The sequence below is a fragment of the Juglans regia genome, chromosome 1, assembly GCF_001411555.2.
Source record: "Juglans regia cultivar Chandler chromosome 1, Walnut 2.0, whole genome shotgun sequence".
NCBI lineage: Eukaryota > Viridiplantae > Streptophyta > Magnoliopsida > Fagales > Juglandaceae > Juglans > Juglans regia.
The window spans coordinates 42827213-42850100 of NC_049901.1; the positions used below are offsets into that span (position 1 = coordinate 42827213).

At 36.1% G+C, this 22888-nt stretch overlaps 3 protein-coding genes across 7 annotated transcripts; 2 read left to right on the forward strand and 1 right to left on the reverse strand.

Annotated features, from left to right (window-relative positions):
- The first annotated feature begins 1839 nt into the window (after positions 1-1839).
- LOC108996007 lies at positions 1840-4310 on the forward strand. Its single transcript, XM_018971719.2, has 5 exons — positions 1840-2021; positions 2899-3013; positions 3575-3664; positions 3813-3911; positions 4032-4310. The coding sequence occupies exons 1-5, from the start codon at positions 1954-1956 to the stop codon at positions 4131-4133; spliced, it is 474 nt and encodes a 157-aa protein (XP_018827264.1). The 5' UTR covers positions 1840-1953; the 3' UTR covers positions 4134-4310.
- A 7747-nt stretch (positions 4311-12057) lies between these two features.
- On the forward strand, positions 12058-13755 carry LOC108996006 (1-aminocyclopropane-1-carboxylate oxidase homolog 1-like). The gene is made up of 3 exons (XM_018971718.2): positions 12058-12770; positions 12892-13213; positions 13292-13755. The coding sequence occupies exons 1-3, from the start codon at positions 12232-12234 to the stop codon at positions 13541-13543; spliced, it is 1113 nt and encodes a 370-aa protein (XP_018827263.1). The 5' UTR covers positions 12058-12231; the 3' UTR covers positions 13544-13755.
- Positions 13756-14110: 355 nt separating this feature from the next.
- On the reverse strand, positions 14111-20977 carry LOC108995983 (transcription factor bHLH155-like). 5 transcript variants are annotated; one of them, XR_001996943.2, is made up of 11 exons: positions 19806-20976; positions 19093-19263; positions 18767-18851; positions 18564-18605; positions 18054-18113; positions 17042-17164; positions 15778-16959; positions 15574-15675; positions 14976-15119; positions 14629-14734; positions 14111-14542 (listed from the first exon to the last, which is right to left on the reverse strand). XR_001996943.2 is itself a non-coding variant. In XM_035691674.1 (11 exons), exons 1-11 carry the CDS (start codon positions 19964-19966, stop codon positions 14551-14553), a joined length of 2202 nt encoding a protein of 733 aa, XP_035547567.1. In that variant the 5' UTR covers positions 19967-20975; the 3' UTR covers positions 14111-14550. The 5 variants fall into 5 exon arrangements, 4 of the variants coding, with proteins under 4 accessions (XP_035547567.1, XP_018827229.1, XP_018827228.1 ...); XM_035691674.1 differs by having other exon boundaries at positions 14111-14556; positions 14629-14754; positions 19806-20975; XM_018971684.2 differs by having other exon boundaries at positions 14629-14754; positions 17042-17161; positions 19806-20972.
- Positions 20978-22888: the final 1911 nt, after the last annotated feature.

Below are 22888 nucleotides of genomic sequence, written 5' to 3' on the forward strand. Positions count from 1 at the left end.
CTTTCTTGATAGAGCATTATCATTGGATTAGTTAAATATATTTATATCTTCAAATTTAGCAAATATCATCCATATTTACTCCACATTGAATTAGCTAAATTGTTTTCATCTAAAATATAAGTTACGATAAATCTATTATTCTTTTTAAATATAAAAAAAACTATAGCAAGTTTAAAAATATTTTTTGAAATTATTATATTATAGATATGAGATTTTTATTCATATGTGATTTTATCATCTATATACATATAAGATTATTATATTATAAATTGTTGGATTGTAAAAATGAAAATGAATATAATTTGTTAGAAGTTATTGAAAATTATGAAAATAAAATAAAAATTAATTAAAAAATATAAATAATAAAAAATAATAATATTTTATTATTATAGAGAGTGTGATGATTAATTTAATATAGACTTCAAGTTTTAAATGATTAGTTAAAAATAAAAAAATTATATATTAATTAAAATTTAAAAAATAAAATGATCAATCAAATACTAATGCTCTTACATCTTACGATAGATAAAGTTACAAAGATCCCAAAAAGAATAAATTTCACAAACTGACCTTATATTTTTACAGACTTTAAATAAAATGTAAAAAGTAATAATATTTTTTTAAAATTTTAAACATAATATTAAAAAATAATTTTATAATTTTGTGTTTTTGACAATTTTTTTTTTCAAAATTAATAAAATACATAATTCAAATCAATTTACTATCACTCACATATAACGAGATATTCTAATCCAAACGGGCGTTCAGCCTTGCGGAGAGATTTCAAAATCTCCACTGCGGCAGTGCCGTCCCAAGTAGGGCTGTACACCGATGGGTTCGGTGTCGGTTTCGGTGCAAAACCGAGACACCACCGACGTCTGTTATGGGTAGGTTGAACCGGCCGAAACCGATGGTTTGGGGATAAAAAACCGATCATATCGGTCTCGACGTGCGTCGGCGCGGTCTTCGGTCCACCGTCGGCGTTTTCTGTGAAGGAGGAGGAACTGTCTCGCCGTCGCTGCCATGGAAGAAGAAGAGAGTTGCAGAGGGTAGGAGGAAGAAGATGACGCGGGGAAGAAGAAGAGGGGCCTGGGGGGGGTTATTAATTCATCTTAAAACGGCGCCGTTTGGCTTTTAAGCCAAACGATGCCGTTCTATTTTAATTTTTTTTTAACTTTCAAGCTTTAAAACGGCGCCGTTTCACTTATAATAAGTGAAACGGCGCCGTTTTATATACATATATTAAAAATATATATAAATAGACCGGATCGGCCGGTTCAGCGGTTTTCCAGGGGTTCAAACCGACACCGAACCGCCGATATCGGTTTTCCTTCAATTTCTCTCGACCGCCGACCGGTTCTTTGCCGGTTCCGGCCGGTTCCGTGCTCCGGCGGTCGGTCTAATCGGTTCACGGTCGGTTCCGGCGGTTCCTGTACAGCCCTAGTCCCAAGGTTACGCTTTTGGACAATAATACCCCTAACTCTTTAAGGCTTAATTTATTGTCTAGGTGAGATTAAAATTAAAAAATTAAATAAAATATTATTAAAATATATATTTTTAATATTATTATTATTTAAAATTTTAAAAAATTTTAATTATTTATTTTATTTTATATAAAAATTTAAAAAAATTATAAAAATAAGATAAGATAAGACGAGTTTAATTGTGTAAGATAAAGTTAAAATTAAGATTAAAAAATTAAATAAAATAATATTAAAATGTATATTTTTAATATTTTTATTATTTTAAAATTTTAAAAAATTAAATTATTTATTTTATTTTATGTAAAAATTTAAAAAATAAAACGAGATTAACTGTGAAACAAACGAGGCTGTATTCCTTTCAAATGCCACCTCCCTCTTTCCGGAGTCCTAAAAAACCGAGTGAGAGAGACACAGACAGAGGGAGTTCAGTGCTTCACCTAGACTTTCCCTTTCCCTTCTGCCTTCTGGGATGGCTTTCGCTTCGTTTTTTGGGAGAGTTCTATTTGCCTCTATCTTCATACTGTCTGCATACCAAGAGTTAGTGCATGCAATCACTTTTCTCCCCCTAAAAAAAAAGATATTATATACTTCCAATGCTCATATTCTTTATCTATTTTATTAATTCTTCAGTGTATATATATTCTTTAGGCACATGTAGATTCTGGGTTTTGAGTAATTTTCGTTTTACATTTGAAAATCTCTGTTGGATCTGTTGTAAAAGGTTGCAACTCGTTGTTTGACCATTTAAGACGTTATATAGAATTTAGATCTGCATTTTCTGTTTTAGCATATGTTTTCGGTAGAAAACTGAATGATGGGTTTGAGTAATTGAGTGTCATTTACCAACCTAGTTTAATTAACCTCATCAATCACTTTGAGTTCGGCTTGTTATGGGTGAGTGATTATTAAGGACAACGTACTGATGAGTCTGCTCTTCAATGGATATCCCTTGCCCATAGATAGTTCTTAGAGTATGATATTTTTTATTTTCTCGAATGGATGAAGTGGACTGCCCTCTGTTCTCCGCTAGTTTCTTCGAAGTTTGTGTTCTTATCTGTTTGGAAATCTTTGGAGATGCCGCCATATTAGATGGATTTTTACTAGGCTGTTAGTGTGATCCGCTACCAAGTTCCTGATCACTTTTATCACTTTGGATTAATCTGGTAATTCGTACTGTGAAATTATAATAAGATTACTTTCTTTTTCCGAAGCGCCTCTATGGGGGAGGTTCTCATCATAAAAGCAAAAGATCATTTCTTTGGAAAAATATAGCAAGGGAATTTATTTTGCTGAGTCTATCTTTTTCACCCCCGAGCGTTAACATTTTTACCTCGTTTGTTTTCATAACAAATTTCATCTTATTTTATCATTACAATTTGGAGTATAAGATATTGGCCTGTCTTCCACTTTACAGGTTAAATGAATACGGGGTTAATGGGGGGACGGCAGCAAAGGCTCTTGGACCAAAGTTTGATGTCTTTTTAAAACATGTTCAGCCCAAGGTTGCCGTGCAACTGCCAGATATCCAAGTGAGAATCTCTCTCTGTTTGCAACTTGTTTTTTCTAAGTAAAAATTTAAAATAAAAAAAATAAAAAAATAATAAGATGAAAAAATGGAGAATCTCTCACTCCAACAACCAAACACAGCTAAAACACTTTTGGTAAGCTGCACTTGGCAGTGCAATACTGCTATTTTCCCTTTTCCTTAATCTACTCACAAATGGGTTTATCACTAGAAATAGATTGTGCTGATACTATGATATACATGGTGAAACATTAATAGAAGGCTAGATGTACGAAGCCCTTGATAAAAATAACTAAATTAATGTTTTAAATGGCATGTGGCTTTTCTCTTTCATATGGCCTGTTCCATCAATTCATGGGGTTGGGCTTGTGAAGAAAAGGTGATTCAGTGAAGAGTAAGTTTTGGGTTTGTAATAGGAAAGGAATTTTTTTTAAGAATTTCTTGCATTTGTACATTAAGAGTTTTGATTAGATTGATATTAAATACATCTCGCGGTGTATGCTCTTCTCGTCCGTAACATCACTTTTGTTGCTATATATTGTTGATGTTTTGAGTCTTGACATAGGTGAAACATTTAGTAGCTGCGGCTATTGCACTGAAGGGCATGGGAGGAATCCTCTTTATATTTGGCAGTTCTTTTGGGGCCTATCTTCTGGTTGGCATTTCTACCATGTAGCATGGTTTACTTCCAATCTTTTATTTCTAACTTCGTTTGAGGACACTTGACTCAGCTGCCACTGCCCAGGCTGCGTCTTGGTGCTGTCTTTTTGGGTTATTCACTAGTGTTGATTTCCTTTGTCCAGCTTTGGCATCAGCTGATTACCATTCCCATTTTATATGATTTCTACAACTATGACAAAGAGGCAAAAGAATTTGGTCAACTTTTCATCAAATTTACGCAGGTTGCTATGTTGCCTATTCCCTTTCTTTTGCCTGTACATTTGAAATGTGGCCACTATTATATTAGGTTCAAGATTGTTTGATAGAGTCTGAAGTGTTATGGTTATACCTTTTTATTGCAGAATGTGGCTCTTTTTGGGGCTTTGCTGTTTTTCATCGGGATGAAGAACTCGATTCCTGGGAGACAATCCAAGAAGAAGGCTCCTAAAACGAAAACTGTCTAGAAAGGAAATGTAGCCGGAAGAGACATCGCAATCATGAAGGAACCTATTTGTTCGTTTCCTGTCTTTTCTTTTGAAACTCACAGTCTGAATCTTCTTCTAGGATGCATCTTTTAGCGGTTATGTTTTAGTACCAACATTTATTTAAAGTATTTTATTACACCGTTCCCATTTTATTTCACGAGATATATTATTTATAATGGACTATGAACCTTTGCTCTTGCTCTCGGGAGCAACTTTCTGACAATGACCTATCCAAAAGAGGACCATTTTAAGGAAAATTTTGTGTATAAACCTCTTGCATATGAAGTGAAAGGAGAACCATATTTGCCCGGTCCTAGCCAATTGTTAGAGGTCTATGCAAAAAGAGGAATACTACTCTTCATCTTCTATTTGATCATCCTCACTCACATATGTTGACTTGATACATTTCAAGCGGTTTCCTTTATGAATTACTTAAATGAAAATCACTAAAAATGTGTTACATAGTAGGCATGATAGAGGATGAAAAAATCTAGAATGAAGAAAAGTATTATTCATGAAAAAACATAGTTTTTTTTTTTTTTTTTGTCTGGAACTATTCAAAGTGCATAGAACAGGTGTTGTCTTCCAAGTGCTGTTTTGCTATAAAGTGGTGGACCTTGAGGTACCAATACCACCTTATCTAAAGGAGGATAAAAAAAAAAACTAGAGAATTTTGATGATCTTTGCTACATGGTGCTTCCCAAAGTAAACATAAAGCTCCTTTTGACCCTCCAAAAAAATTAGATTCCAAGAAGCAAAATTAGCAAATGATAATGCTATTCTATGACCATAAATCAGGTGTGTGGTTCCATTATTTTCCATTGTTATCTATTCTGACCGTTTTAGATTTGATTCTTTTCAAAGAAAACTATTTTATTCGCAAAGGAAGGGATATGTTAAAAAAATTGCCTCACAACTGGAGATAAACCAAGCAAAGAACAAATGAATCACATTTTGAAGGAACTACAACGACTAAAATGTGACTAGATTAACCACCATGATAGTAGAGTCTTATCTTTTGGACGCTAAACTTTTGGGATTAATAATGTTCCACCAACATCATAATTGAACCACAACTATAAAATCATATGTGCTTTTATTTTGTAAATAAAAATTATATTCTTTATTTGGAATTTTATCATGCTCAATCATACTAGTTGATGTGTGACATTTTAAGTTACTTAAAATATGCTACATCAATTGGTGCAACTGATAGAATTTGGTATTGAAAGTTTGCATGTTAAATGAAGCAAATAGGGTCAACCTAAATGTATTCATTTGGTGTCACAACCCGTCTTTTGTTTTTTTAGTAGCTCATCACCAAAGATATACAACTTGAGAGAAGTATTGGAGTATGATGATTGCGGAACCTGTGCACGTCAACCACGACCTCAACCACTAGCCATGAAACTGACGATAATTCACCCTAGGAAAACACTATAGCTCTTATGTCAACTGGCGTCGGAACAAAATAAAAGATTATTCTGACAGTTAGTTAAACAACGAAAATTAGAGATTGGGATTGAGAAAATCGCAAACAGTTATAAATTCTGAGATGAACTCTAAGATTAAGGTTTTATTATAAGAAAAGGGGCCCACCAGGCACAACATGGTGACCATGATGTGCGCGCCGAAGAGAGCTTTCCAGATTGAGGTCATATATGTGATTCTGACACCTGTAGCCCAAGTTATAGTTAAAATACGAATGCTGCCACTTCTCCTCGCCCAACTAATTAAGGGATAAGTTTCGACGCCTAACTGAGGGATAAGTCTCATCCCCCAAGTCTTTAACTCTTCCTGCCTACTTAAGTTTCCTTATCCAAATCTGCCGCTCCTCGACAAAATCTTTATCTCTTCCTAACGACTTTTGCGCTGGTCTACCTTTTCTAAGTAGTCAAATACTTTTAACATCGCCTCTGTCAGCTAAGCCTCATCGGGCTCAGATTCGGACTCGGATCCTCGTGCATCACATTGCCCTCCCCTAGTTCGTCTTATTACTCTATTAACTTGGGTGTTCTATTACATGGTCTAGAACGTTGTCGACTACTGCCGATAACCCCACACCATGCCACCACAACCGTCGTTTGTTGTACACGTTGGGTAAGTGCCAACTAGAAGTTTGAGTTGTTTGTGTTTGTAGATTAGGAAATTGTAGGTTAAGTGATTTCATGGTTGGCTGATATTTGAAGGGTTTTTATTTATATTGTCGTGGACGAAAGAGGGGATGGTAAAAACATAGGTTGATGATCTGATATGCTGGAGGTATGAATGTAAATGTAACGTGTGTCGAATGGGATTTAAGTGAAACCAAAGAGGTTTTGCTAATCTATTGATGGAATAGGGAAGTGTGGATGTTGTGCTTGGGCTATTATAAAACCGCCACAGTTCGGATTCAAGGTTTAGATGGTACTCTCTAAAAGTCCAGTAGCTCTCCAATGGATATCTCTCTACCCATAGGTAATTTTTAGTGTATGATATTTTTAATTTTCTCGAATGGATCAAGTGGACTATCCTCTGTTAATTTCTTTGAAGTTTGTGTTCAATCCATTTAGAAATCTTTGGAGATGTTGCCAGTGGCGGAACCAAAAATGTTTCTAAGGGATGCCAACTTTTTCAATACGTAACACGTTTTTGTAAAATAAAAAGAGACAATCTTAATCTTTTTTTTTTTTTTGAAATAAACCATTCCTCATTCATTAATATAAACTGTTTGGTCAATACAAAGGTTATCAATCTGTAAACTATTTAAGACAAACAATGGTGCTTCTTCTATCCATATTTTTTCCTCTACAGTATGTAACGCAGCTCTAGCTAGTTTATGAGCTACTACATTTGTGCCTCTATGTGAGTATTTAACTTTCCAACCTATCCAGCCTTTGATCACCATCTTCAACTCTTCAATAATACTGCCATAGAAAGATAAGTCTTCATCTTTGCCTTATGGTGAAGGAAAAGGACCCAGATGTGATATTCATTATGGAGACTAAGTTGAAAAGTGAGCAATGTGTGAGATTGAAGAAGAGATTTAGCTGTGAGGGATGTTTTGTTGTGGGATCAGTGGGATCAAAGGGAGGTTTATCTCTATGGTGGAAAAGCAGAATAGAGGTAGAGATACAAAACTTTTCACAAAGGCATATTAGTGCATGGATCTCAGAAGAAGGAGAAGGGGAAAAGTGGTTAATGACTGGTTTTTATGGCCAGCCTGTTACCAACAGAAGAGAAGAAGCGTGGAACTTGCTAAAAGCATTAAAACCAAACTCCAATCAAGGGTGGTGTGTAATAGGAGATTTTAATGAGATTGTTTCAAATGATGAGAAGATGGGAGGTAGGCCAAGATCAGAGAGACAAATGGAAGGGTTCAGATCAGCACTAGAAGGGGGGAATTTATTTGATCTTGGATGGAGAGGGAATAAGTTTACATGGAGTAATAAGCATGAAGATGAGACATTTACAAAAGAAAGGCTAGATAGGGCAGTGGCTAATTCAAAATGGTCACAAGTGTTCAATGATCATTATGTGGAAGTGCTGACTAGTAGAAGCTCAGACCACAGGCCAATCCTTTTGACTATGAAGAAGAGAGGTGATAAGGTTTGGAGGAAGAGAAGGGTCTTTCGATATGAAGCTAGTTGGGTTATGGAGGAGGGTTGTGAGGAAGTCATTAGAGGGGCTTGGCATTCAATGCATAGGAATTCACAAAGTCAAAAGATCCAGGCTAAGCTAGAGTCTTGTAAAACAGCCCTTCAAAGGTGGAGTAGACAGACCAGTTCAGACAGATCAAAAGATATTAAGGAGAAAACTGAGTTATTGAAACAGCTTCAAGATGAAGAGAGCAGTTTTAATGTTGCAGAGATTAAAAGGGTTCAGAGGGAGTTAGGGGCATTGCTTGAAAAGGAAGATCTAAAATGGAAACAAAGAGCAAAAAGAAATTGGTATGCAATGGGGGACATAAATACCAAATTTTTTCATACTTGTGCATCACAAAGAAGAAGGAAAAATGTTATTAAAAAAGTCATGGATGAGCAAAAAATGATATTCAACAAACAAGAAGAAATTGAAGGGGCTTTTAATAACTTTTTCAATAACCTGTTTACCTCATCAAGGCCAAGCCAAGAAGACATTGCAGAATGTGTGCAGCATGTGGAGGCTCGAGTCAGGGTTCCCAAGCCCTCGGCAGTTCCAACTAAGGATTTTCATTGGGAATGGTGGGGCTGTTGAACAGCCACCACCATGCTTATTGAAGAATTGTATTCCTCCCCCTCTCCACTTTCACTATCCTTTTGTTCCTTCATCCTCTTTATAGCTCCCCCCTCTTCCCCTTCATACCTTCTTTTTTTAACTAATTGCTCACCTCTGTTTATTACATTTTTTCCTTTTTCTCTAGCCCTTCTCTTCCATTCTCCCTTCTTGATAATTAAATCTTGTATTGTTTCATTCAGATCTCCCTTCTGCTCCTCATCCACTAATATAAGCTCCTTTTCATACCCTACTCCTTCCTTCATTACTTCCTCCCCATTGGTTCTTTTCTTTACTGCTTCTACTTGTTTATTGCTAATCACTTCCCCATTTAACTTTCCCTCCTTCTCATTTTCCTTTGCACTTATTTCCTCTGACTCAACCTCACTCAGTCCCTCTTCCATTCCATTAGTTTTTCCTCCATTTAACCCTTTCTTTCCTTTTTCGATGTTTGCACCATCATCTCCCTCCACCTGAATATGCCCACCCTTACCTACATTATTCTTCATTAAATTGACAGATTCCCCTTCTCTTTTTATTTTTTCTCCTCTTTTCATATCTGCTCTTAACCATACCCCATACTGTTCAGTCCCTACATTTTTGTTTTCACAGCCTCCTTTCTCATGAATTAAACAACCGCAAGAGAAACAAAAACGAGGCAACTTTTCATACCTTATGGGGATCCAAAGTTTCTCTCCTTTCACATTGATGGTTCTGCCTCTAGCTAGAGGTTTTTGAAGATCTATCACAATCAGAACCCTCAGATATCTTCCCCAACCACTACCATCCTCTTTAACATCCACCTTCTCCACCACACCAATGGTATTGCCCAGCTGCCTTCCTCTATCTTCATTCATGCAGGACAGTGGCAGATTATGGAATTGGATCCAGAAACGCTCCTGCATGAACCTCAGCTTCTGTGGTGGTGTGTCTTCCTCAAAAAGTTTTAACGCAAACAGATGGTAATCAAAAGACCAAGGTCTTCCACTCCAAACACGATATTTGTCTGCTGGATTTGCAAATGTAATAGTGAATACATTTGTATCTACTTCTAGGAACTTAGCAGGTTTGCTTATTTTCCACACTCTCTTCATCGTGTTCTCCACCACTTCTTTGCTAATAGTTCTGTCCATACACACTTTCCCCACCAGGCTGCATTCTCCTCTGTAAGATATCTCCTCGCCAACTTCTTCATCAAAGACTATAGCAGCTTCTTCTTCTTCCAGCAGATTTAGCTTATTCCATTGTTCTTCTAAATCCTCCATTCTTTCTCCCTGTTCCTCCCTGTATTTTTCTGTAATTTTCCCACCCTCAGCGCCTTTCTCCACCGTATTCCTCCGTACTCCACTCCCTTTCCGTCCCTTTCCACTCATAAACCACCACCTAAATTCCGTTAGAATCTAGTGGGCCCCCCCACTCCACCTCAGGCTCCCAATCCGTGGGAGAGAGAGAGGAGAATAATCGTCAGAATATTTATGCTTTGATGAGACAATCTTAATCTTAATCTTAATTTCAAGAAAAAATATACAAATCTAACTATATATAAAAGTCAGGTCTCATTAATTTGCTATAAACATACAAAAATAAAATTCTAAAAATACAACTTAACATCTAATTTAGATTTCTAACGACAATATTTCATGAAATTATATTCATTCATTATTAATTTTGTAATGTAATATTTAGAATTTTTTTTTTCATAAAAACTATCAAGTGATCTTTTATAAACTTATCTTTCAATCTAGTATGTAAGCTAGTTTATCAAGTTTAATATAAAATCTAGATATTTTGGTATCACATTAGGCATATGATACTATAATTGAAATCTTAAATAATTTTTGTCTTACTTGATGAAGTCTAGGGTATAAAACTTATCAATATTTTTTATATAGATTAGTAAACATAGATAATTTTCTTCAATTTATTTTATTTTGGATTCTATATTAAGAAGTCTAATATTATATAATAAAAGCTTAGGATTCAAATTAACTTTAATTTAATTTTGAAGGAGCCGCATTATAGAAAATAGATAATATATAGCAATTATACAAAAAAAATTGGGGCTATAGAAAAAAAGTTGGAAGAGGCATTTAAATGAATGAGAATTGTTAAATTATATAAATTGATGTAATTTTATAAAATTTGTTAAATTTAATTTTATAAAATTTGTTAAATTTATTTTAAAATAAAAATAATTTTATAATTTAATATATTATATTAAATTATATTAATTTATAAATTTATAAAATTAATTTTATGTAATTTTATTATGATTAAAGTATTTGCTTAAATGAATACGGTGTTGGGGAGCGGTAGCAAAGGCTGTCGGACTAAAGTTGGATGTCTTTTCAAAACGTGTTCAGTTCTAGGTTGCCGTGCAACTGCCAAATATCCAACTGAGAATCTCTCTTTTGCAACTTTTTTTTTTTTTTTTTTTTATTTATTTTTGGTAAGATAAGTACCATTAATTACAAAGCAAATAGATAAGAATTGTTCATCTTACTTTTATTATTATTTTTCATCTATTTTTTATTAAAAATAAATATTTTATTAAAAAGAAATATTTTTTTATTATTATTTTTTTATTACTATTCATAAAAAAACAATACTACATACCATTTCTATTTAAAAATTATATGTGTAAGTCTAATCAATTATCTTTAAAATTTTTTAAAATTATAATAATATCATTCTTAAAATAATATTTTTTTTATTTAATAAAAAGTTTACACATACCATCCTCAAATGAGAACTATAAATAAAATTTTTTTTCATAAAATACATAAGAATACATCACTATCCAAACGCAACCTATTAGAGTATTTTTTGTGCCTCATTTTCCTTATAAAATCTTATATAAATATCCTCAATAAAAAATTAAAAATTGAAAAAAAAAACTAATAACATAAATTTTAAAAAAAAAATGGAAAAAGTGAAAATAATAACAATTGAAAATTACTTTTAAAATATTAAAAATAAAAAAATAGAATACTTTTCAAACAGAAAATGAAAAAAAATAGAAAATGGATTTGTCCTTTTGGGTTATTCACAAGTGTTGATTTTCTAGAAAAGAAGTCTGTAATATCATTGGAAAGAGATTATGTGACTTCGACAATAAATAACGCGTGTTCCTTCCATGCATTTCACCAAAGAACATGCAGTCTTTTTGTTCATCATGTCCACATACTATGTTGTTGTCCTCGTGTGTTGCTAGTGGAGGCTAGAACTCACATTTGTTTTGTCTGTGTAAGTGTATATATCTTTTTGCATGTTATAACCACGCAACATGTCAATATGTTGCCAATAGAACCATTACTTCATCTTCATGTGTGAAACGTGTCCGGACTGCAATTATCAAAGATATGTTATAGAAAAACAATCACAATTCGCTTGAAAAACATTTAAAAAGCTGGATGTGAGCAAAAGAGCTAACGTTTTCACATTTTGGCAAGTAGTCAGTCAGTCACTACATTCCAGCCTAACTAAGCAAGCAAAGACTTTTTATTTTTATTTTTTGGGTACCTGAAAATCTGAGGAAATTAAGACATTTCCTGTTTAATTTACATTTTGTAACGTCTGAAGATCACTATATATACATGTCGAGCATGGTCAGAAGTGGGTATCTCGTTATCTTGGTCTTTTCTGCATGCATTTATTAATGTTGCTCACATAATTTTAAAACCACAGGCATCTATTCTACCTGATCTTTCATTCAACATTAGCATCTAGTACCCTTTTTTCTTTTTCTTTTTTCTTGAATATATATAACCACTTCCAACGCTAGCTCTATAATTTGAGACAGAAATTCCATCTCGATAATTCAGAATCCACCACCTCATCAGGTATGGAGCTTTCCATTAACGCCGGAATACCCGTTCTCGGAAATGGGTTGGGGTATGAGAGAGCCAAGGAAGTGAAGGAATTTGATGAAACAAAAGCTGGAGTGAAGGGACTTGTTGACTCTGGTGTGGCCAAGGTTCCAAGGTTCCTCATCCATCCACCAGAGAGCCTTCCAAGCTCATCTCCACCCACTATGCAGTACTTCAAAGTTCCGGTGATTGATCTCCGAGGCTTTGAAAGTTGCCCGCGGACTGAGATTATCAATGAAATACGAGAAGCATCAGAAACATGGGGCTTCTTTCAAATTGTTAATCATGGAGTTCCGGCTACTATCATAGAAAATATGTTGGACGTTGTGCGAAGATTTCATGAGCAACCAAAGGAAGAGAAGATGGAGTGGTACTCGCGAGATTACAAGCAACGAGTTAGGTACTACTGCAACGGTGACCTCCTCGTGTCAAAAGCAGCAAATTGGAGGGATTCAATTATATTCGATTTCCAAGATGGACCCCTAAACCCTGAAGCTTTTCCTCCGGTATGCAGGTACTTATAAATCTACAACCGAAAATGAATAATTCAAAGCCACACACACACACGTATGTATACTGTCTTTGCAAATTTGCAAATTTAACCAAAACACTTGAGAGTGTTGGTTGGTCTTCAGGGAGTCTGTGAGAGAGTATATGAAACACATCATCGAACTAAGCAAAGGGCTGTCAGAATTGCTGTCAGAGGCTTTGGGGCTTAGGAGTGACTACCTGGCTCGTATAGAATGCATGAAAAGTGAATCACTGGTTTGTCACTACTACCCAGCTTGTCCGGAGCCACACTTGACCCTTGGCACAACAAAGCATTCAGATCCATCCTGTCTAACTCTACTTTTGCAAGACAGTATTGGAGGCCTCCAAGTCCTCCATCAAAACCACTGGGTCAACGTTCCACCAGTGCAAGGAGCACTAGTTGCCAACATCGGTGACTTTTTGCAGGTAGCCAGCTAGTTTCTGTTCACATAAATCTCATGTTTATGGTATTATCCATGTCCATTCACAAACTGGTTTTTGTAGCTTATCACAAATGACAAGTTCAGAAGCGTGGAGCACAGGGTTCTGGCTGGACGTGCTGGGCCCAGGGTCTCAATTGCATGCTTTTTCTATCCAAGTCCTACTCACAAATTTAAACCCTATGGGCCAATAAAGGAGTTTCTATCTGACAAGGATCCACCCGTATACAGGGAGACTCATATTAGTGAATATCTTGCTTATTACAGATCCAAGGGGCTGGATGGCAACTCAGCCCTTCCTCACTTCAAAGTCTAACCCATGCTGTATAGCAGTAGAGTGAAGGTTGTCATTTATATCAGAGGAAGTCACTAAAAGTCATTAATATTATAGTTTATTTATAACTGTATTTTTATCTGGTTTTGCAACTTGTTTAATTATAATCTAGGGATTCTGGCGGGAAGTAATTTTTTTTATTGATGTACCGATTTTAGATAAATGAAAGAACCAAAAGAATTGGGTCAAAAAAAGAGTTATGCTACTGGGCCATAAATCTCAGAATATAAAAATATAAACATTCAAAATAGATGCTCATCTGAAAAACTAAAAACCATAGATTTATTCTATCCCTTTTTTGTTTGGATTACTATATACAAGCTCTAAATAGACATCCCGCACAAGCCCATTGTAAAAAAGTTGATCCCACTAAAAATAGATGTTTTTTATTTTTTATTTTTTTTACAAAGGGACCGTGCATGACTCGTCTATTTGAAATTTGTACAAATCATTACTCGTGTTTGTGTTTTTTTTTTAATAAACCATGTGGCACCATGTGCTTGTACCATGTCAAGAGGGTCATCTGAGTGATTATAAGGCCTAGTAGCATTATTCTTTAAAATACTGGTTCAGGACTCTCTCTTCTCAATATTAATCCAACTTCCAAACAAATAACCAAAAAACTTTCAAGCAGTAAATATAGGGAAACAACAAATGCCATCTTTACATTTACACACTGCAACGTAGAGAGAGAGAAAAATGCTCTCAAGATAATCGTTGGTTTTCTTTCTTTCCATCTTCCTTGGTCTTTCTTTTTACCCTTTTTCCTTCTTTTTTTCATGTGTTGGGGTGGGGGGCGAGAGGTTGTTCAAACGAAAGCCCATAAATATCAAATACGACTCACGATATTTTACAGAGAAGCCTACATGAAAATCTCCAAGAGCCGACAAGCCATCATGGTTGCATTGCTGTTTTGGGTTGCAATATTTGGACAAGGGACCACAATATATCCATTCTGCGTATGCTTCTGTTGTTCTGGCCCTGAATAATTAGAACTTCCAAATAATCAAACACGTCAACACAGTCAATAAGAACCAAATATTCATCATCCATATTTCTGAACCTACCTCAACCACAAAACATATCCAAGTCTTCTCGCCCTCAGCTTCTGTTGCACCTTTTAAGATTGTCAGACCCAAACTTCTGATGGTCTCAGCTATCTCAAGAAAATGGCTGCAATCCTCACATAACATCTGCACATATCAGCTAGTCTAGTGGTAATGGTGGAAATTAGAATTAAAAAATAAATAATGATATGAAGGATAAAATAGAGGAGCATTTTCTTTGGAGAAGTAAATTGGACTGTCATGCATAATCTATTTAGTGGCTTCTCCTTGTCTTCTTTATTCTAAATCTTACTTCCAGAAACAAAATTAAACCTGTGCAAAGTGCTACCCCTATTAGTTATACATACCTCTACAAGCATCTGGCCACTCTTGTTAAGGTTCTCTACTATTATAGAACAAACTTTCAAATGGCCTCCCACCTCCACTGCCCAGCTTGAACCGTGTTCAGCACCAGAGGATCCTATAATGCCCGCAGTTCCTTTGTCATGCAACTGCAAATTTAGTAGTAATATATAAGAGAGGAGTGGCTTAGTATAAAACAGATATGGCCATGCTGATAGGCCGTAAGACATTAAAATCTCAGTTAGTTCATATCAACTTGGAAGTCTAGCAGTTTATTGCCCGATGGACTTGGAGAAGGTATGATTAACACTTAATTTCTGCTATTAAAAACAGATTAGTTTACTAGAGATGGACAATACTACCACCAGATTGACTTGGAGGAGTCCACTCCAAACGAATTATAAGTAATTATCTACAGGCACTGCCACATATAATCGAAATTAAATAGTGCTCAATATTATGCATACTTGATAAAAGAAAACTGATCGTGTGATCAAAATCCACTTTTATGCTTCCTAACTTAGGAAGGAGATCGGTTTTAAGTTCTTTATCCATCAAGCCTGTGCAAGAAGATAGTTGATGGTTGAATGCCTAAGCTTTTACCTTTGAATTGGTACATTTGTTTAGCTTGTCAGCATGCTTAGTTACACTTTGCAGAAAGAGCATGTGTTTGATTGTGCGTTCCAGCAGTGAATCAATACTGCACTGCAAATGATCAGAAAATTTTCAGCAGATATTACATCAATAATGACTGGAACTATGGCTAGACCAAAACTCAGCAGGCAGGACAGATTGCAAGAAAGTTACCTTTGATCCATTGGGCACCAGCTCCCGCAGCTCCTTAATACGGTCTTGGATCAATTGTCTGTCCCTAGGCCTAGGTCTAGAATTTTCACCAGGCCTGGATCTCTTTTTGTTGTTCTTAGCTGGTTCGGAAGATCTCTCCAGATGCTTACTACATGTACTTGTACAATTGGATGAAAAACTTGTTGGGGATATCACACCACATACCCCTGATGAGCTCAAGCAGTGCTGTTTGTCCTCTAAATGAGAGGGCTGTTCAAACGGATAATGTACAGAAGTAATAGCATCCACGGTATGACCAGAAGACTCTGGATTAACCTCGGTTGTGGACAGAGACTGCACCGGTTTACTCAACAGTTTATCACTTTTAACATCACTATCACTTTGGCAAACATTGGACACTACTGCTTCTAGAAGATGATCAGGGTAATAATTGGATGTCAATTGGCTACTGCTCATCCCCTCCGGCATCTCAATAATTACTCCATCTTCAGTCTTTGCTGATTCCCAATTTAAATAATTACTTGTTTTGAGGAAAGCCGGTCCAAGTGCTTCATGAAGCTCATAGCCAGCAGGGAAATGCAAAGATGTGTTCAATATGTCCATGTGACTTGACTCAGCTTGAAATTGCAACTTTTCTGAATCTTTGTCAAATTTCATGTCTGAAGTTTCAGGTATCTGTAACAAACCATTTTTGTAAAAATCCTTACCATCCAGCTTAATTCTGTCACAAACAGCAGATTCAAGGAGGTTCTGGTCAGCTGGAGGTATAACATCACTTAAGTTGACACTAACTACAGCAGAACCGTGCGACAATGAATGGAAATTAGGTTCTGAACCCCCCTCTGTATCTTTGCAGCCATTAATGTCGCCACCACATGTCCTGCCACCAACTAGTTTCTGGTGCTCCAAATAGATAATGTTAGAGTTTGATGAATGCAACTGGGCACTTTCATCACCTACTGAGTTGCATAATTCAAGCCGCTCATGATCATAGACCACTTCCACTGCCTTTCTCTGATAAAAACCATGCGGTAGAAACGCACAAGAATTGCCTCTATCTTTCCCAAAACATGGAAACATGGACAACCAAACATCTGCTCCTTCTTTGTCTATGGCTTTATCAGAATTTCGTAAACAATCAGTAATCATCACTGAAGCCGAACTATTTGCCGGCACATCTTGCTGAGAAAACAGACAGTTGAATATTACTGTGTCACACAATGATAAATTCTCGTTGCTTCATATATGTGCATGAGAGAGTTACCAGATGTAATAAATTCTTCATACTACTTAGTATTGGACTAGGTATATGCTCTATTGAGGAACCTTGGAGATCAAAAAAGACATCTCTAATATGATTCACCAGCTTTATGTCTTCACCGACCTGCTTTTCTCAAAGAAAAAATAAATAGAAAAGTAAATCCAGCATCAAATCACCTCTACGTTGAGTTCAGAAACTTCAGAATTGGAACATTTTGCATAGGAGAATAAAAGCGGGACGAGAGTGTGGTTTGTAGCATTACTATTGCATAAATCCATGCAGAAAAACAAGAAGAAATATTGGGGGCATACCATGGAGCATCCAAGCATGTGAATCATTAATGAGTAGGGACAAACAAATGGGATAAACAAGTGCAAGACAGTAGCAATTCCTACGACACTTGTCAAAAAGGGGAGAATTTTTTTGAAATAAAACAGACACAAGAATACCACTGGCCCAGTTGTCTAGGAGTACACCAATTCCCCTCCTTGGTGATCACCGATCCATTTTACAGATCTCTTTTACGTACTGAAAGGATCTGCACTTAAGGCAGTCATCACATGGGAGTGTGTATCTTACCACTTATATTGAAGAATAAAAGAAACAGGTTCAATTCCACAGTATAAGGAAACTAATTACTCTATTGACATTGTCAAGACGTCCCTTAGACCACTCCACTTCATCTCCATTATGGGAAGAACAACTTAAAAACAGATGTCCCAGTTGTTTTTACACAATTATTACCATTCTAATCCAGCAAAGCAAAGTCCTGAGAGAGGAGATTAGGTGAAAGCCCCATCCTTTCACCATTAAAACTGCCCTCATTATTTAGTGTAAAAGCACCAACTGATCATAAACAAAAATGTCCAGTACAAGGAAAAGTTGAACAGTTCATGAATCGTTATTCACTGCAAAGTACAGAGACAGAAATATATCGTTGTCTGAATTGCTATAATACCAAATTAATAACACAAAACGAAACAAACTGCACAAAAATTAGCTTTTTGAATCGTACTTTATTCAAAGAGCCAAGCTGCACAACTCCATGTGGAGCAACAGGAACAACAGCAATAGTCTACAAGACAAAACAAGAATAATTTTGTTAACATGATATACAAGGGAACTTTAGTAGAAAACGCAAGAGTAAAGCCAAAAAAGATAGAGTTAATGAAGGTGTTGGACAACGTAGAAACAGTTCTCCACAGTGTAGTCATCAATCCATTATCATTACAAAACAAGACCAAGTTAATGACATAATTTCTCTCTTTAGTCATATGCTTATGCATTGCAATTCAGATGATGACAATTCAGCAACGCATAAAACGAAAGTGACTGAATTATTCTTTTTTTTTTGTTTTAATAAGGAAAGTGGCTGAATTAATATTCACAGTAATGTCCCCAAAGAATTGAAGATAATATAATAAACAAAACCACTGGCAAGCGCATTGCAGAAACAAAAACCTCGCCTTCCCAAGCATTCATCAGTTCTTACAACCTTGAAACATAATAATGAAAGTAGGCATACCCTGATCCCTGCTGAAAATTGAGTTTGCCACCCATCACAGTACTGAACACAACAATAGGGGAGAAAAAAAATTAATAACTTTAAGAATGAGTGGCAAGTCAATTAGACATGTGATGAGCTATTCTGGAATCAATATGAATTGTTGTACAATAATTTAAGTCCTATGTAATTTAGTTTCATTGAGTACCAAGGAAGTTCATCACCTCAAATGACAATCGGGAACTTGTAATTTGCTTATCTGCAAAGATCCACTGATGCTTTCCCGTAACTGCCACCTGTCCAACAATCCTGTGAAAACGAAGGATTAAGATGTGAAGTGATGATGCAAACCAGAAAGATTGACCACAAGCATAAACCTATTTAAATGAGATAATTTTAAAGTTTCTAGATTTAAACAAAAACGTAAGGGGATCCAAAAAGAAGCAATACGCGGGCAATGTTCACAAAACATCCATCTATATATATATATATATATGACGAGCAATCTCAGAAAGCAAGTCAAAAGGCCAATCAGTGAGGAGAGTCCTACCCTTCTCCCAGAGAATATACATGATACGACATCTTTGCCACGGCTAAACCTAGGGGATCATGCGAATAATGGCCATCATGCAACTTGTCCGGTGTCTTGCTGCAGCAATTATTCCCCGCAGAATCATGTCGCTCATGGAAGTCATAGTAAGCATCTTCCCATGTCAACACCCTGCAAATGAAACCATAACCAGAATGAAAATCACCAAGTCATCATGCTTTTCTGCATAAATTTTAAACAGACAATGTTCAGCCCAAATTTCCCTCAATACTAAATAAATATTCAGACCTCGAAACTTAAGAAAAAACAGAGAAAAACTAAAAAAGAAATTATAAACTATTGAAACAAAAAATTTAAGATGCATAGCACGTTCCTTTATGCGCTCAAATCCCAAACTAGCTGATTAAATCGACCAAGAAATACCCCCCCTGTTAACTTGAAGAGATAGAGAGAGACAGAGAGACAGAGAGAGAACTAAAAGAGCAAAAAAAAATAAAAATAAAACAAAATATATGGACACAACTAATGAACTAAAGCATCACTATATATCTTAAGTGCCACGAAACTCGCATCTTCTTTGAGCCAAAAGTTCCATACACTTCGTTTCCCAGAAAACTACCAGTCCCTTTTCCTGGTAGTTTCCTCAGCTTTCTCAGTATCCAAAAACAACTGTACACACATGATCTAAGAGTGAAAAGCATCCAAAAACTCACATCCGAGAGCGGTGTTTGAGCTTCCAAAACACTGCGTACACCCAGTCCGTATTCAAACAGAGGCTCCTTAGCACCTGCCGTAACTCAGTGTTACCAATAGCACCAACGCCACCTCCCATCTTTCTCTCACTCTCTCTATCTATCTCACCGTCCTCTAACATACACACTATTCCTCCAAAAACACCAAAAAGCTTAACTCCCTCTATACGAGCCTCTTCCAGCCTGCTTTCTCCGCAACCCAGCTCGCCGCTTTATCGGCGGTCCCACCGTCGGCAAAAGCAGACGATCCGTACCCATCTCCCTCCCGAACCACCCAACAACCCTTAATCCTCAATTCCTTTCCCAAATCGTTTTAACACCTCACAGACGCTACAAATAAATCGGTCACTCCGTTTCCACAGTTCGCACAATTATCCATACGGAATTCAAATCAAGGTACGATCAGTCGTTCTGACAATTGAGTGCGAAAAATTTCGTTTAGCTTATATCGGACGACATGGGTGGGCTTGCTCTGGAAGATGAAGAATGGAGCTATGCAAAAGGCTTCGTTTTTCGAATTGGATTTGAAGCTCAGAGCTTGGGGTTTGGGTGGGAATTGGAGTGAGATTTCAAAGGTTCGAGCAACGTGTTTGGTGTTGCAGCTATTTTTGGTGACGGAAAAAAAAAAGCTTAGGACTTTTCAGACCGGTTTAGAGAAGGTAAAAAGATAAAGCGTTGATGGCTTTTCCTTTTGAGAGAGTTTTGGTGCAAAAATGGTGGATCGGGGAGTTTTTGTATTGGAGCTATGAGTGCACTGGGTTCACATTAGGCTCACTCACAAACCATTCTCATATGGTACGCGTAATGCACAGTGCGCACCACCTATTATCCTATGCATAAGGCGCACTTTAGCACTGTTCTCTTAAGCAGTTTGGTTCTTGAAAGTGTGAATTGTGGAGAAGAAAAAAGGTCAGAGGAGGAGGGGACACAGAACCAGGACTAGGAGGAAGACCTATATTTAAGGAATTTTTGAGGTATCCGTATCCAAATCCAAGAATTGGGTTATGGAGTACACTTTCTAGCTAGTGTCCTTTGATGGCCAACAACATGATGCTCAAGTGAGGAAAATGCCCCTTATCCTCCCCTATATTTTTCAATCCCTTTATTGAGACCTTCATGAAAACTTATCTTCCCCCATCTCTCTCTCTCTCTCTCTCTCTCTCTCTCTCTCTCTCCTCTCTATGGTCCTTTTCAACAATCATTTTATTGCCCAAAAGTTATGACACCCTTTATATTGCTTTGTCACCTTCCATTCTCTCATCCTCTTTTTTTATTCTTTCAATTTGTTTTCAAACTTGTAATACATTAAAATTGATTATAATTACAAATTTCCGACCCACCTCGGTCGACGGTTGCTCATCGGTCGACGCGCGGTCACATTCAAGCACGACCATCACGACTTGTTTATCTAAATAGACACATTTTAGTTTTTAGTTTATCTTTTATGATATGTTTATATGGTTTTGTGTGTGGTCGTGTGACATGTTTATCAAGTGATGTTTCATGCATGCACCTCACCTACTCAACATTGTTTTTCGGATCCCATGATTTATGTTTTAACAGTGGGATCTTGAGTGATTATTCGCATTGATTTCTAATCATTTTTATTACTTTTTCTTAATTCAAATTTGCAACAATTAATTGCGTAGTTGGGGGGAATTTACTAGTCATGAAGGACAAAATTACAAAATAAGGTTGACATCGAAATTATGATCACATTTCTCATCATCAAAAATAATTACCTACCCAACTTTGCTTTTGTTTTAAAGATTCAATTTGTCGGAAGTAATTAATTGAGAGAGTTCTATATAATTTTGATTACTGGTAATATGTAGGCATAATCGTCATATATTCTTTCTTGCATTATATTTAATTTATGGGATGCTATCTTAATCATTTATGTTTGAGAATGGAATTAAAAAAACACAGGCTATAAATTTAATTATACAAAAAATATATAATATTACAATTCTTTTATAATCATTAATTATAGCTATCTTAATCACTGTTGTTTGAGCATGGAATTAAAAACAAAAACACAGACACACCATATAGATCTCCTATAAATGTTTTTGTTTTCCTTTTCCTCATCGTTTATTGTTAACACAAAATGAAAAAATAGAAAGAATTATAGGATTCAACCCAAGAAGGAAATGAGAAGAAACTTTTGTTCTCATGTATTGAATTGAATGAATCAAATCTATACACATTGAGGAAATTAAATATAGCCTGCTACCTCTATCTTAACTGTAAAAACTAAAATAAGTAACTATACAGCTCACTAATAAAGACAAAATAGCAAAACAGAAATAGACAAAAAAGAATATTGTAGAATCTTTTAAATTTTCAGCATTTCTCTCGTGTGTATGCTGTAGTGGATGCACGACTTGTAGCTTGAGCTGTAGGCTACAATACCCTACCACAAGATGGATAATGGAGGCTGGCAATTCCCATCTTGAGCAAATGAGAATGAAGAAGTGATGATGGCAACGCTTTAGTAAGCAGATCAGCTCGTTGGAGGTGGCTAGGAACATGAGTTGTGGAAATGGAGCCTTCAAGGATTTTGTCTCTAATCACATGGCAGTCCTATTCAATGTGTTTGGTGCATTTGTGGAAAATAGGGTTTATTGCAATATGGAGAGCAACTTAGTTATCATAGTAGAATGTGGCTGCTCGAGGATGTGACACATGCAAATCAGCAAGAATGAATCGAATCAAGGTGAGTTCAGAAGATGTGGTAGCCATTGCTCAGCTTCAACTGAGAAACGAGACACAACACTCTGTTTTTTGGACTTCCAAGAGATTAAAGAGTGACCCAAAAACATACAATATCCAGTAACTGACTTGCGGGTGTCAGAGCATGATGCCCAATCAAAATCACAATATGCAATCAATTGTAATTCAGAGGAAGCAGATAACAAGAGGCCTTGACCAGGTGTAGCCTTGATGTATTTTAAGACTTTATAAGCAGCAGCTAAATGAATTGTAGTAGGCTTATCCATAAATTGACTAAGAATTTGAATTGGATAACTAATGGCTGGGCG